This window comes from Lagopus leucura, unplaced genomic scaffold (assembly GCF_019238085.1).
Source record: "Lagopus leucura isolate 7727_CA_CO unplaced genomic scaffold, USGS_WTPT01 Super-Scaffold_702, whole genome shotgun sequence".
Taxonomy (NCBI): Eukaryota; Metazoa; Chordata; class Aves; order Galliformes; family Phasianidae; genus Lagopus; species Lagopus leucura.
The window spans coordinates 11,248,758-11,263,460 of record NW_024962254.1 but is presented as its reverse complement, the minus strand read 5'-3'; the positions used below and the strand labels follow the sequence as shown (position 1 = coordinate 11,263,460).

Sequence of the window (14,703 nt, the reverse complement as noted above, 5' to 3'; positions counted from 1 at the left end):
ATCCTGGTTGAGATGGCTTTTTGGCTGGTGCTGTCACACTTGGAATGTCCAGACCTCCTCTTTCTTCAAATCACTCCTCAATAAACATTTCCAGCAAGGATTTCTTCACTTAATAGTCACACCACCCAAAATTACTGCATGCAACTAAACTGCATTACCCAAAATAGAATGGATGCTTCTTCAACAAATACTTGTTAAAATATGTGTACACAGAAGAAGAAGGCCCAATTTAGGAGTGATACAGAATTGCCAACACAACCAGTATAAATTTAACAGTCAAAAACATATGCCAAGTAGCAAATCAAAAGCCAAAATCATATAATGTAAAGTCTAAATATTCTGCATTGCTGTCATATTTCACTTAAAAATGAAATATAGCATAAAGACAGAAGACATCAGGCAGAAGACTGAATACATAAATAAGAACATCACTGTGTACTTTCTCCATTTCCTCCAATGTAGCATTCTTTGATGCTTTTTGGATGTTCAGAGTATATAGGAAGCGGAAAATATTCAGCTACTTGAATTTCTGGAATGTAAAGTTAGGAGGATTGTTTCACCAGGAACTTTATCTACTCTGTGAAGAGAAAGGAGCATTTCTGGGTATCTGAATTGAAATATAAGGAACATCAAAACTACTGTATTGCTGCACCTAGGTCAGGGCCAGCAACCCACAAGTGTCCCTTAGAGAATCCCTTTCCCTTATGCATATCCCAGAATTAAACACAGTGATGTACACAGAATTATCTAGAAGGGAACAATGCTTAAACTAAAATGTAAATTTAAAAAATTATCTGAATTGAGATGAGATACAGAGTTTTCAGTAGTCTGTGTGGGGTAAGGGCTACAAAAACCACAGCCAAGTTAAACATACCTGCAACTAGGCAAATGATAACTTCCAGTAAGTAGTCCTTGCTAATTATCAATCTGGCAAAAGTTAAAATAACCTTGTCCTTTCTAGCTTTTTTCCTACTTGTCATTAAAGACAAATCATTTTTTATTTCATATATACAGAAACACAACAAACTGCTTTAGTCCACTGCTGGAGTATTAGATGTACAGAGGAGTACAGTGGCAATCTAAAAACTAAAGATACAGAAAACAAGAGTAAGAAGTGAGGCTATTACATTAATTAAGGATAGTGTTCAAAATATACCCAGGCTTCGTGTATGATGGCAACAGCCTTCTAGGAATTCAGACTAGTTTGTTACTACAACATATCATGGTCATCTATCTACAAGGACTTCTTCATTTATTTGTCATGCCATGGAAAATTACTGCCTGTAACTAAACTGCATTATTCAAAATGCAATTTGAGATAGATGAGTAGATAGTCACCTTTTCAGATTCCTTGTGCTTTTTATTCCTCGGCACAAAGCCAGCACAGCTGAAGATCACACCAAATTCCAGTATGAATTCCATGGAAAACAACCCCTCCCTCTAACAGAAAATTACGCTTTCTAACCAGATCTATTTTTGTAGGAGGCAGGACAGAGTATTTGAAGAGATGGACAGGACTTTTGGAGAAAACAGAAAATGAGCTCTCAGAATATCCGTAACTGGGAAAAGGTACTTTAGGCATCAAAAGCCCAGACAGGAGCGACAGGTAATGTTACTACAAGAAGAGATGTAGAATTGCAACAAAGGCTTACAAAGATTTTAAAGCTTTCAGTACCTAAGATGATGGCAGTTATTTAAGCTTGCCCAACTCCAAAACCATGTTAATTCTAACATGATGTGAACTTCCTTCCTTACAAGCAGATTTGAAACCCTTCTGGTAGCAAAAATATAAGTTACGCCTTGCACTGAAAGAATTTGGAATTTTATGTGAAATTTAGGTTAATTTTACAGGTTGTTGGTTTTGTGTGTGTGTGTGTGTGTGTGTGTGTGTGTGTGTATAAGAGTGCACAATAAAAGAGAAGGATGAGCATATTATAATTCAAGAGCATTTACACTAAACATCCTAAAGTAACACTAACATTTCAAGGTAATGTAGAAAAGCACCAATGAACTCTGATGGAATAGGTAACTTTTCTCTTTTTTGGTAATGGATGCTGAGATGTTATCAGTTTAAACCACTAACAAAATATAGTTCAACAAAGCCCTACAAAATGAACAACTTCAACTACTGATACTGACGAAACTCAAATAGATTTTTTTAAACTCCATTAAATAAAAACATAGGTGGTTCAGAGATTAGACTATTTTGTCATTTTCATCTTTCCTTTTCAGCATGCTGAGTAAAAAATATAGATGCAACTTATCACAAGCTGCAGCAGGTTCTCCAAAACTGTGATGATTAGTACGAAGCATCTGTAAGCTGCAATTAGGACAGTACTTCCAAACAAACAAACACTCCTCAACTCAGAGGGATTAAGGAAAAAGTTATATAAAAACACTGGTCTATATTGTAAAATCCTAATTCTTGACTTAAAAGGCCCATACTTCAAAATAATACAGCTTATAAAATGAAACATGCCACTATTTGCAGTCCTGACGTTAACAGAGTAAAAATATTGCTAAATTAAATACTTGAAGTGATGGGGAGGGGCGAACGGAACAACCTTAAAATGAACCTCAAGGTGTAGTCCTAAATGTGCCTCACAGCTCATTTGATCTCATAGCAAGCTATTCACAAATTCTTCTGAGTCAGTAATTTGAAATGACTGTTAGTCAACAGATTATGCAAAGGCAAACATGTTATGACTTTGAATAAAAAACCTTCCTACAAGTCTGAACAGACTACTTCCTCCCACAGGAGACAGCTTTTAATCCTCAACTTTTACTAGACTTGCCATTTAAGGAAAGATTCATTTACAGCTGTGGCTTTTGGCATAGACAGATGTTCAAAATAAACTATTACATGTTCTGAACAGAATTTTAAATCAATTTTTTTTCCCTCCAGTAGCTACTCCTACAAACCTGTTAAGAAAGGGATCAGAACTATTTGTAGTCATTGTTCTCAGTTCCTGAGACATTCCAGGAGATGATACGGGATTTTGAGATCCACCATCTTGTTCCATTGTTGGAAGCTGGCTACGGAGAGCCAATTCCTAAAGCAGGGGTGAAGAGGAAAAAAGAAAAGATCTTGTTAGGCATTTGAATGTGCTTTTCAGATATGTAAACATATGACATTTCAGGATAATTGATGCTTTTAGTGTTGTCAGTTAAAAGATTTTAAATGCAGTCAAGATTCTGAAGACAAAGCAAGAATTTTTACTGGCTTCATTGATAACGGAAGTTCAACCAGTCAAGCCCAGGACTACAAGGAATTCACTGTAAATATATTTATACATATAAATTTGTATGTGATCACATAAATCTTCTATGATTTCACTTCAACATCCTTAATAATTATTAAGAACAAAAAGAATTAGCACTACTCAACCCCTAACATACTTCTGTTCTTTTTCGTGGAATGCAAGATGTATTCTACGTTTTCCTTTAGTATCAAGTTACACGTTTTGACTAGGTTTTCTCACACCAGCTGATTAGACCTTCACAGCAGAGTACAACCACACCATTAGTTTTTGGATCTGACACACCCAATTGCTTACCCAAGTAAATATAGTCCCCATCCAGCCTGTCCTGGAGTGTCTCCAGAGACAGAAGATGACCACCTCTCTGGGCAACCCATGCCAGTGCCTCACTGCCTGTATCATAAAAAACTTCCTTATATCCAATCTAAATCTCCCGTTCTAGTATGAGACCATTTCCACTTGTCCTATCACAACAGACCCTGCTAAAAAGCTTAATCTCTTCTTTCTTGAAGTCCCCCTTTAGGTACTGAAAGGCTGCTATCAGTCTCCCCAGAGCCTTCTATTCTCCAGGCTGAACTGCTCCAGCTCTCTCAGCTTGCCTTCGTAAGGGAAGTGTTCCATCCCTTGGATCATTTTTGTGGCCCTCCTCTGGACACACTCCAACAGTTCTATCTTTCCTGTACTGAGGACTCCACATCTGGACGCAGTGCTCCAGATGAAGCCTCACCAGCACAGAGCAGAGGATCACCTCCCTCGCACTGCTGGCCACACTTCTTTTAATGTTGGAGCCAGCGGTTGGCTTGCTGGGCTGCAAGAGCACATTACTAGCTCATGCCCAGCTTGCCATCCAGCAGTACTCTAAGTCCTTTTTGGCAGGGCTGTATTCTATCCTTTCATCCCTCAGCAAGTATCAATAGCAGGGGGCTGCTGCAACACATTTTCTTACGTAATGAAACCAAGTGCATACACTACATGAGCTCTTAGTTTAAAACCAGGTTTACCAGTTAAATTCAGTTAAAACCAGTTTACCAGTCACATCAGACCTGATACAAAGAAACTGATATGAAAAATTCGTTCTTGGAATGCTTCATAACTGGAGATCTAGGGAAGGTCTTTGATATCCCGGAAGAACTTGTGAACTGCAAAAACTGCTTGCTCACATCAAAATTTTTATGCCCTTCTTCCAGAGACCAAAAGTCTTCCAAACATCAGTTGAACTTTCCCTTCTCTGAGAAACTACCTTCGTAAAATGCAATTACTTTTAACTAAGTCCATCTCAGTTTTCTGTCAAATGAAAAGCACAGGGGGTGGATATCACTTGGAATTGCAACACTGCTTTAAGCACCTTCTCAGTCTTGTATTCATACTTGGAATAAAGCACACTTCCATCCTCTACACTGATAGCAGATTTGTACATCAGTGAGCTCTCCCCTCCCTGCTCCTATGTCTCTGTGGTAAGAACTCTGTGGCCTTCTCCCCTTACCTCAATTTGATCCCTATATTGCATTTTTATTTCATTTGTTTGCAGTCCCTGACTAAGATGAAGAAGAGGAGCCAAGTGCCTGCAGCATGCAAAAGAAGCTTCATCAGAGACCAGTGCCCCAAAGAGCAATAACAAAGCAAAATCAAAATGGAGTCATTCCTGCATATAGAGCATGAAGTGATATTTTATCTCATTGGGAAGACCTGACCTATCAGTCACAACCAATCTGAAAAGAGAAAGTTACCACTGTATTTTCTAAATCTTCAGTGGGTAGGAGAGACTGAATGAATTACATTATACATATAATTTACATTAATACATTAATACATATAATAATGAATTACATTACACATATAATTTACATTATATGACTTTAAATAAATGTATTTCAGTTACTGGCCAGATACAAATGAAAAGTCACTTCTCACTTAAAGGCCTACCAAATAGGTGTCTTAGGCCAAGAGAGAGAACTATCTTTACTTAGGAGTGAATGACCTAGTGAAGAATGGAATTAGTACTATTTTAGTCCTTATTTCAGTAACAGCACTGCTAGAAGTGCAAAACGACAACTGTTTGCATTAATGCTACTCATTGAGGAGGCAGAACTAGAGCTCTTCCCACTAGAGAGAATGTCATTCCATCATTCATTCATGTAAAACATTTATGTCAATCTGGAAGTCTGGAAGGGAAAGGCATTACCAAAAAAGCCAAGCTATTCAGAAACAAATACAGAATGATTTTTAAGTAATTCCTTAAGATGAGCATAGTTCTACAAGCCCTCAAAAATACATTGAGTATATTTTTCCTTATAGATGCATGCAGTGGAAGCTAAACTGGTATACCCTGAAGAATGGTCCTTTCATTTCTTCTTCCTTTATAAAACTGACTTTCAATAAATAACCTTCTGCTTCCTGTAATTAAAAAAGACATACGGTAGCACAGAAGTCTGTCCTAGCTCCACATGAAGCAAAGTGAACTCTAGGCTTTTAATTCATGCTTTAAAAATATATCACTTAAAGTCCGAAGGCAAAAATAAAACCATGACAAAATTCTGGCTTAGATTTCTATAATTTCATCTCACCATATTTTCGTATGTATGCTAAACTTTTTTTTAAGTATTTCTGGGTAAATAAAAGCTCAGCATAACTACTGTTAACACAAAATCTGAGTTTTGTAAATGGTGTACAAGACCAAATGATCTGTCACCTCCATAAGGATAGGAATTCAAAAAAGAAGGCCAGTAGTATGTAATTTTATCACACTGACCCTATCCAATTTTTTTTCAGATTTGCATAGAGACACAGTTGTACATGGGGTTCAGGGTCATCTGCAGTCACTCTTCTGAGTGCATTTTTATTTTCATCATCTTTTATCACAGTTTTGAGAAAAGATAAGGACTCCCCCTGTATATTTCACATACCATACTCTTACTGAATTAAACATAGAAGGTGGTCAACTTAAAACAGATACTTCAATTTATTTATTTATTTATTTATTTATTTATTGTATACTCAGTTTACATGAGCTGAGTAACATTTCTGACTCTAAACACCATTCAAGAGTGAAAACTTTCGTGGGTTCACAGAGATGGAAGAGAGGTGTTAGGGGAATGAGGGGCCACTGCACTTTGAGCTATCAGTACCAGTTCTTCACTTTAAGTATTTATGTTCTTAATTGAGAGCCACAGAGTTAAAGCATATGTAGAAAAGAAAGAGAGAAAGAAACAGATGAAGACAAATGAATTCAGCAATGAGAAGTTATGCAATTAGAGAAGAGTAAAGGGAAAACTTAAATCATTCAGTGTTGCAATCACGAAAACCAGCAAAATTAATTCAAGAGGTGATAGTGATAGAGTGATAGTTAATTGCATTGTGTACACTTGGCATGGGACTCAATTCTACGTAATGCCTTCTGCGTAAAGACTCCAAACAAAAGCTTTTAAACACCTTTGCAAGCATGGATGGGGCAGCATAAACTGGAATCAGCATCTCTAAGTAGAGTCTGGTTTTGCAGTCCACTCTGTAGCACTGCTACAAACCCTTCTCGCTGTGTATCAGCCCATGCCTCCAAACACTGCACCTCCCCAATGTGTCCCCAGAGCTCCAGGAAGACAAGCATGTGTCAGCTGGAGTCAGCAATTAGCCAGAGCTGGATGGCCTCCCTCTCCAATTTCTGTTTGCTCCTAGCAAAAGGTGTTACGCACTGCCATCTCAGGCTCAGGTTAAAGTGACTCATCTTCTACTGACCAATTGCCTTAGCAGAACTGATGGCCTTTTTAAAATGCAAAAATCTTCCTTATAACTCTTTTTCTCGGGAGCTTAATACCCTTGATGAAACCAACACTGATCATTTTTCTCTTGTCAATCTAGGTCAGCTTCAGATCCCATGGAAGGATGGGAAATGAGAGCGTCACTGGATAACACTGGGATTCACTGAGAAACAAAACAAAAACATTTCAAATCTCAGTGGAAGTGGTGTACACACAAGTAAATCTTAAGTTGAAATACATATATGAAATTTAAAGCAGTTAAATCAAATGTACCAACAATACTTCCTACCTGAATCTTGCTTTCAGCTTTGTGATGTTTCCTAGGCCCAGCAAGAACTGCACTGTAATTCACTTCTCTCCCCTCCCCCCAAAAAAGAGGTGCAAGTAAGGACCAAAACACTAATCAAAAGAAATATAACAAATTAATGCTACTATTTTACCTTTTTTCTCATGAGATTTTACCTGGGAAAAAACCTTATTAATACTTCCAGCTTCTCTGAATTCACGCAAGCTGACTGCAGAATGCAGAAGTGTTTGCTTACTAGAAAATGTCACAAACATGACAGTCAAACAGCTTTATTTTTGCATATGTGCAAAGTGACTAAAAAATATTTCATTGAAAAATAGTTTCCTAGGAACACTCCCCTGAAATGCTTTAAGTGTTCTTGACTAAGCTGGTGAAAGGTATCAAACACCAGCTAAAATGGAAAAAAAAAAAAAAAAAAAAAGAATTAGCAGAAATGGAAACAACATTTCAAAAACAGTCACCATTTAGCACTACAAGTGCTTATAATTTATGCAGGTAAGAGCAAACACGAAACAAGTAAACAGTGAAAGACAGGCCAAATGTCTGGGCAGATTCGTCTATGAACTGAGGAGTGTTCAGAACGTCCTCTAAAGCTGATAAGAAACAGGCCTTGGGGTAACAGTACATACAGCCAGAGAAGTACTTCACAAAAGGACAAAAAAGATGGAGATAACACAGTACACATTCCAGGCATACAGAACCACCAAGAAAGAAAACAGCACAGAGGTACTAGAAAGGTAAGTCAGAGAAAGGAGCCCAGCAGACTGCACAGAAATTGGGGCCGTTTCTGGTTCTAAGACAGAGCTCTTCGTTCAGAGCTGAAAAGAAGCATGAGACAGAAAACAAATGGCCGTATACAGAGAAATCTATTGCACAGGGCTGCATAACAAGCTTATCTTATTAGAAAATGCCTTAATATTACTGGCAGAAAAATAAGAATCTCCCAATCTTAGCACAAGAAAGTAGACTGTATAAACATACAAGAGTAACACCCCTCTTTTTCCACTGTATACTAGAAGGCAAGTATTACCTAGTTATGCATCCAGTTTTATGATTTATACAGAAGTTGACTGACATCTACTTTAAATGAGATGTTGACAGTTGAATGCTAAATGTAGGAAACTGAAAGGAGAACTAACGGAGGTGGAAAGAAAGTCCTGTCATTCAATCTCTTAACTGGGACAGATACGCATCCTTAGGATAGCCACAGAGAAGTCACAATGATGAGAATAAGAGGATGGATGGTTGGTGTTCTCAAATTCCTTGGATAAAGCCATAGCCAAGAGTGCTTGCTTGCATGTAGTACAAGCGGAAGTCAATGTTTGCTTTAAATTCCTTTGAATTTGATGCTTTCAGAATTATAATAAAGCATGTCCTCGTTCAGAATCTTTTACAAGACTTAAGACGAAGGATGACTGAACAATTGTTTAATCTTTCTGGAAGATCCTTCAGTGTAAAGGCCTCCATACATGACACTGAGTATCAGTATCACTACAGGATACTACAGCATCATGGCAGAGGGACTACACCTAGCAAGGATGCAACATTTACTCAGAACCAGAAAACCTGACCGAAGATATCAACTTTGTATCCAAGTTAGGTGACAAAAACCTCAAGAAGCCTGGGCTACATGAAGGATGTTGAACTAGATGACTTCTGTCATTCCTTTCTAACATATTTGATGTTATGATTAAGAAAAGCTCAGAGATCCAGATCAAAGCTAAAAAAATGTTCTCAGTGTTCATTTATGTAAAAGAGATACCTTACAAAAGGCAAACTTCAAGAATGCTGGCGTGAGGTAGTTTATTTACTAAATGAAGACTTTGACAGGCTCCAAAGTTAGACTGAATATAATTTAGACCTAATTCTGAGAATTCAGAGCACTGAACACTGGAAGATTTTACTTTTACTTATTCCTTAGAAGAACATACACAAATTAGCAAATGTGTATCTAATAAAAACAGAAAACTCCTCTAAGCCTCATGAATTTTATTCACGAAGGAATGTATCTGTAAGCAAGAAGAATTTGACTGGGTAATTCCTCTAAAGATTTTCCAGATTCACTAGGTTGACCGTGATCTAATGAGATGTACGCTTTAGGACTTCAATAACAGCACCACTACAGCAGACAATGTTTGATCCTATAGCATAAGGCATCAAGAAAGCAACTTCTAAAAATAGCTCTAATGGCTGTAAACTAAAAGAAGAGAATTTTAAGTTAGATATCAGGAAGAAATTTTTTACTCAGAGGGTGGGTGAGGCCCTGGCACAGCTGCCCAGAGAGCTGTGGATGCCCCATCCCTGGAGGTGTTCAGGACCAGGTTGGATGGGGCGCTGGGCAGCCTGACTTAATGGGCGGCAACCGCGCTCACAGGATGGGAGTCAGATCTAGATCTTTAAGTTCCCTTCCAACCTAAGCCATTCTATGACTCTAAACATCATCTTCCATATGCAGCTGATCATTACATTATTAAAATGACTTACACATTTAGGTAAACACATTTAGGTGATACAACATGAATGACTAGTATTACAAAACTTAAGTTGACACGGTTGCATACTTTTCTACCCACCAGAACACTCAAAGCTGGCTTGGCTCATTATCAAGTGCAGACTAAAACTGATCCCAGTCAGGTGAGTACAGATGGGAGCTTGCTATGAAGCAAGATTAAAGGTAACTGGAACTCTTCTGTTTACCCTAGTCCTTTCACTGGTTCCTATCCCAAAGAAAATAGGCTGATCCATACATATTTTCAAATTACTGATAAGGTCCCTCGAGTTTTTACAGCTTTTTACTGATTTAAGCCAGAATCGCACTAAATTTGAGAAATCAAATCTGTCGGAATTAAGTATGAAACTGATTCCAAAGACTTCCATTTGCTGCATATTTCTAAGCTGGCAACAGGAAGATGTTACTTTGAAAGAGGGAACAACAACATGATAGGGTTTCCAGGCATCCCAGGAAAGACAGAATCCGGTTTTGGCATTCAGCAAGAAAAGCATCACTCCTGAATGACCTAATTGTAGCAGAAGATAAGGTGTTTCCAACTGGTGTGGAGGAGCATGTGTCTCTGCTTATTTCCTTTTATACCAGCAACCTCTAAGTAATTTTTCATCTGCCTTCTATAACCAGATCTAACAGTGATCGATGGGAACATTATATGATTAATGCTCAGTAAATGAATCAAATAGTTGGGTAATGATTACAAATCAGGTTAAGTGCTTCAGTTTTAGTTCTCTGCTTATACTGTCAAAAGATGTTTTTCAGAACATCAGTACTGTCTCTGAAGTCTGAGTCTCTCATTTTGAGAATGACCTTCTCAGAAGAATTAGTAATGTATGAATTCTACAGCACGCTTTAGAATGCGACAGTACACCAGTACTCATCACTTCCAAATACAGGGTACTTCCTTTTATTCTGGCTTTCCTGCATAGTGCACAATACTGTATTTCTTAAAAAAAAAAAAAAAAAAAAAGTACAATGCAAGCCAATATAAATATTGTCCTAAAAGCCAGTAGATTAAGAATAATGTTAGTAATAGCAAGCAATAAACTGAATATATCCATAAATCCACCCTTTCAGGGATTCATTTCATATTCAAGTGCCCAAAAGAAGCCCACTTTCAACTGTTTATTGTGCTACACATTTTGACCATTTTCATTTGCTCCGAGCTTGGACAGCTTCATAGAATTATTGTTCCCAGTGGAGAAAATGCATCTGTGCAAGAGCTGGCTAAATCTCAAAGTGGAATAATTATCTATTATATTGCCATAGCAATTACTTTATTAGTCTAATTTATTAAATGTTTATTACACTGTACATGCTTAAACATTTCAAGTGACTTTATTAACAGATTCACAGACACCCTTTAAGATCACACCTGCTTACGAGGAGAACATTCATACGAATAGAACTTAAAAGCCACAAACTACTACCTTAGCAACAATGAGAGGTTTGCTTTAAATACACATCTTGACGACATCAGGACTGGAACAGCGGTACAGCGGTATCTTCAAGAATGCTAAACAAGAACACGGCTTTCAACGCAGAAAAATGTGCAATGAATTCCTCATTGCATTTATATATTGATATCGAGTTGTGGTAATGCAGCACTCTTAAAAAACAATGTTAGGGTTGTGATCAGAGAAATGGTTCAAAAATATGTATGGCAGAGCATGTTTTTTCTTAGAATGCCTTTACGTTCCTCAGCTAGTCTAATCTAATGCTTTCATGTTTCTAATTATGCTGAAACATCAGTTAAGAGCCTACCTGATGTTTTGGAGAATTTGCTGTGCTGGGATTCCGCATTGCCTATGAGTAAAAATAAGATGGATAAAAATTACTTTAGCTGCATGTTTTGCCTGTGCAGGCGGTCTTATAAACACCATCTTGTAGTATCAAGCCCCCAAGACAGGCCAGATGAGACAGGTTAAGGGAGTTAAGAAACTACAAAAATCATGAGATAGTGAAACAAAACTCACAGATTTACCAAGGATGTGTACTTGACAGAAAAGCTGGATGCCCAGAGAGAACAACATGAAGGGAGTTGGCTGTCACCTGGTCCAAAGTTAGTCAGATTCTCAATGACAACTGAGGCAAGAAGAAAATTAGAATGCCTACCTAGAAGCATGCTAGCACAGGGTAAGATGTTTGTCGGTGGATTAATAGCAAAGCAGGAACAGCAGAGGCCCAAGTGCTTAAGCAGAGAAAGTCCTGACACCATCTTTGCAATGTACTCTTACCTAGAGTACTACAAAAACTAACAGCTTTAAGGATGACCCATCTTATACCAAGAGATGCTGAAGATTCTTACAAAACAAGCCTTGACTACAAGAGATAACGGGAGTCAGATTCCAGGATAGAATGCTGCAGGTGAATAAGAAGGAGAAAAGCTGTCTTTGAGGACAAGATATTATTCTCTCCTGATACAAGACCCATCACCCAAAGTGAAAAGGGAACAGGGTAAGATTTTAAAAGCTTTTCCTCAAAGAAAAGATTAGTGTTTTCTTCAGTATCAAAAAAGAAAACAAAATCAAAGAACATCCTAAGTATCTTGCAGAATGGCAGTCACCTTTTTTTAAACACACAGATGGAAAAGTGGAAGTGAAAGGCTTAAAGTGAAAAGGAAGCCAAGCCCAAATTCAAAATCCAGAGATTCCAATGTCCAGTGCTACACTTTGACATTCACTATGGCAATACTTGATATAGTAGAAAACGCTGAAAGAAACAGCTTGCAGCCTAATTATGAAATCTGAAATTGCTCGCTATAAGAAAAACAGTGGTTCAAAATGCAGCATGAATGCTTGAGTTGTTCCATGCTCTCTTCCACTGTTTCACAGATGAGCTATTTAGCAACAAGGTGTCTCTTCAATGTTTCTTACAAAAACTTAAGAAGTACTGTAGAATCCAATGGACTGACCTTCTGAAAGTGAAATACTTTCCTCTACTTAAAAGGGAGAACTAACACAACTGTGGGAACCAGCTTCTTTTTGCATGACTCAGAACTCAATGACTATGAGACATATTCTCAAGAGCAATTTCCACAGTCAGACCAACGGTCCATGATGCCATCCTAACAGCGAAGAAACTTGACCTCAGAAAGTTCTGTTAGAGAGGGAGGAATGAGGGAGGAAGGCAAAATCCTTCAGTGGGGTCAGATGCTTTCACCACCAATCTGAGATCCACTAACAGAACGACTTCAGACCTTTTTAGATCTCAAAGCTTTAAGACTCAGCAAAACTTAGCCAAAACAAAACAAAATATAACATACAAAGAAATAGCGGAAGTAGGTGTCTAACCTGTGGCCTCACCTGCCGAAGCAGTTCTTGATGCTTCAGTCTCAGCCTTTCCTTCTCCATCTGTAGCTGCTGAAGTCTCATCTGTTGCTGCTGATTGGAGCTACTCCCACCCATGACGCCACCTTGGGGACTCTGAGGAGCCAGAGGGGGTGGCTGTTTCACCGGAGCACTTTGGCTGATTCGCTGATTCATGGCTAAGGAACCAAAACAATAAATGTTTAAAAATAAAATTCAAACAAATACATGACAAGTACTATCCTCAAACAGGATACAGTAAGAAACTACAAGCCATGACCATACAAAACTTGCAGTCACACTGATGTTCAGCATGAAATGTATGCTTGCGTGTATTATTCCTGTGAAATCAACGCGACATTCTCACGTTAATGTGTAATACTTGCTCTAAAAGCTCCTGAAAACAGAGTTAAATGTGCAAATTGGTGCAAAATGTCCAAGCGGTGGGAAAATAATTCCATTTTAATTAGAATGCTTACTCCCTCTTCTTCCCAATACATTGTTGTCAGCGTGGACACAAATAGTGCAAAAACACTTTTCTTGTTCACATGAAATCTTAGAATCACCAAACGTACAGAATGACAAAAGAGATCTCACTTAGATCCAGCTACCTTGGTTACATGCTATACCTTTGCAATGGGGTACAGGTCAGACAACAACCACTCACATCATTTTTGGAATCAGTTTTGAATATTACAGACTCCATTTAGACTTCTAGCGCATCCTGACATGCAAAATCAGTGCTGGTAGAGGAATGGCAGATGAATTACACAGACAAAAATACTACCGTTTACACAGGAAATATTTTACTGATTTCTTCGCTTTCTGCTTTCCCACAAGGGCTCCATGATGCACCTTTTCTGCTCAACTAATGCACAATGAGGATCCATGTTTCCTTCCCCCAGAAGGCAAGAGTTAAACTTATTTTGTTTCATAAAACAATGCATCTGCTTGACAGACATGATGTTCCCTCCACAAGAGTTGAAGTCAACAGAAGCACAGGAGTTCCCACAGTAGAACAGAAGGCTGGCAAAGGCTGAATACGTCATTAGGGCACTATTTTCAGAAGCTTTCAGTTTTGCAATTAGCTCTCCATCTTGTCTTCAACAGCTTGAATCTGTTAACATTAACAGCATGCTGCACAATGCATTTGTAGAAGCAGTCACAGGAGAGGTACCATTTTTTTTTTTTCCCTTCCAAGGATGAGGATTCTGGTTTATGGGAACTCAGAGAAAAAGGAGTGTTTCTCTTAGAATGCCAGGTTGCTCTGGTGCAAAGAAAATCATATGCTGGCCTAGTTTGAATTAATATTTTCATCATAGAAAAGGGATTCCTGAAACACGAACACTTAAAGTTTCTTTCTTAAAATCTCAGAGAATCTGTGTCGCCTTTTCTCTCAGAAGCCCTTCAGTCTCCACTGTCTTTTGAGTGTTCAACTTAAGGTGCACAAACACCTTTCTTTTGTGCCAGAATAGTCTAAAAATGTCTGTCTCACAGCAAAAATGGCTGTTGCTTCACAGCTTTGCTCCCCTCCCCTTGCCACAGCTCATCTTCCCATTGAGAGGCAATA

General features: G+C 38.2%; 1 protein-coding gene across 4 annotated transcripts in view; it reads right to left on the bottom strand.

Annotated features, from left to right (window-relative positions):
• The window catches only part of YAP1 (Yes1 associated transcriptional regulator), an 84,353-nt gene that overhangs the window by 6,247 nt on the left and 63,403 nt on the right, over positions 1–14,703 (bottom strand). Inside the window, exons 5-7 of one of the 4 annotated variants that reach the window (XM_042862463.1) lie at positions 13,119–13,312; positions 11,590–11,631; positions 2,923–3,053 (exon numbers count right to left, since the gene is read on the bottom strand). In XM_042862463.1, the coding sequence (XP_042718397.1) occupies positions 2,923–3,053; positions 11,590–11,631; positions 13,119–13,312 (367 nt within the window). The remainder of the gene's footprint in view (positions 1–2,922; positions 3,054–11,589; positions 11,632–13,118; positions 13,313–14,703) is intronic. The other 3 variants (XM_042862464.1, XM_042862465.1, XM_042862466.1) reach the window with 3 other exon arrangements.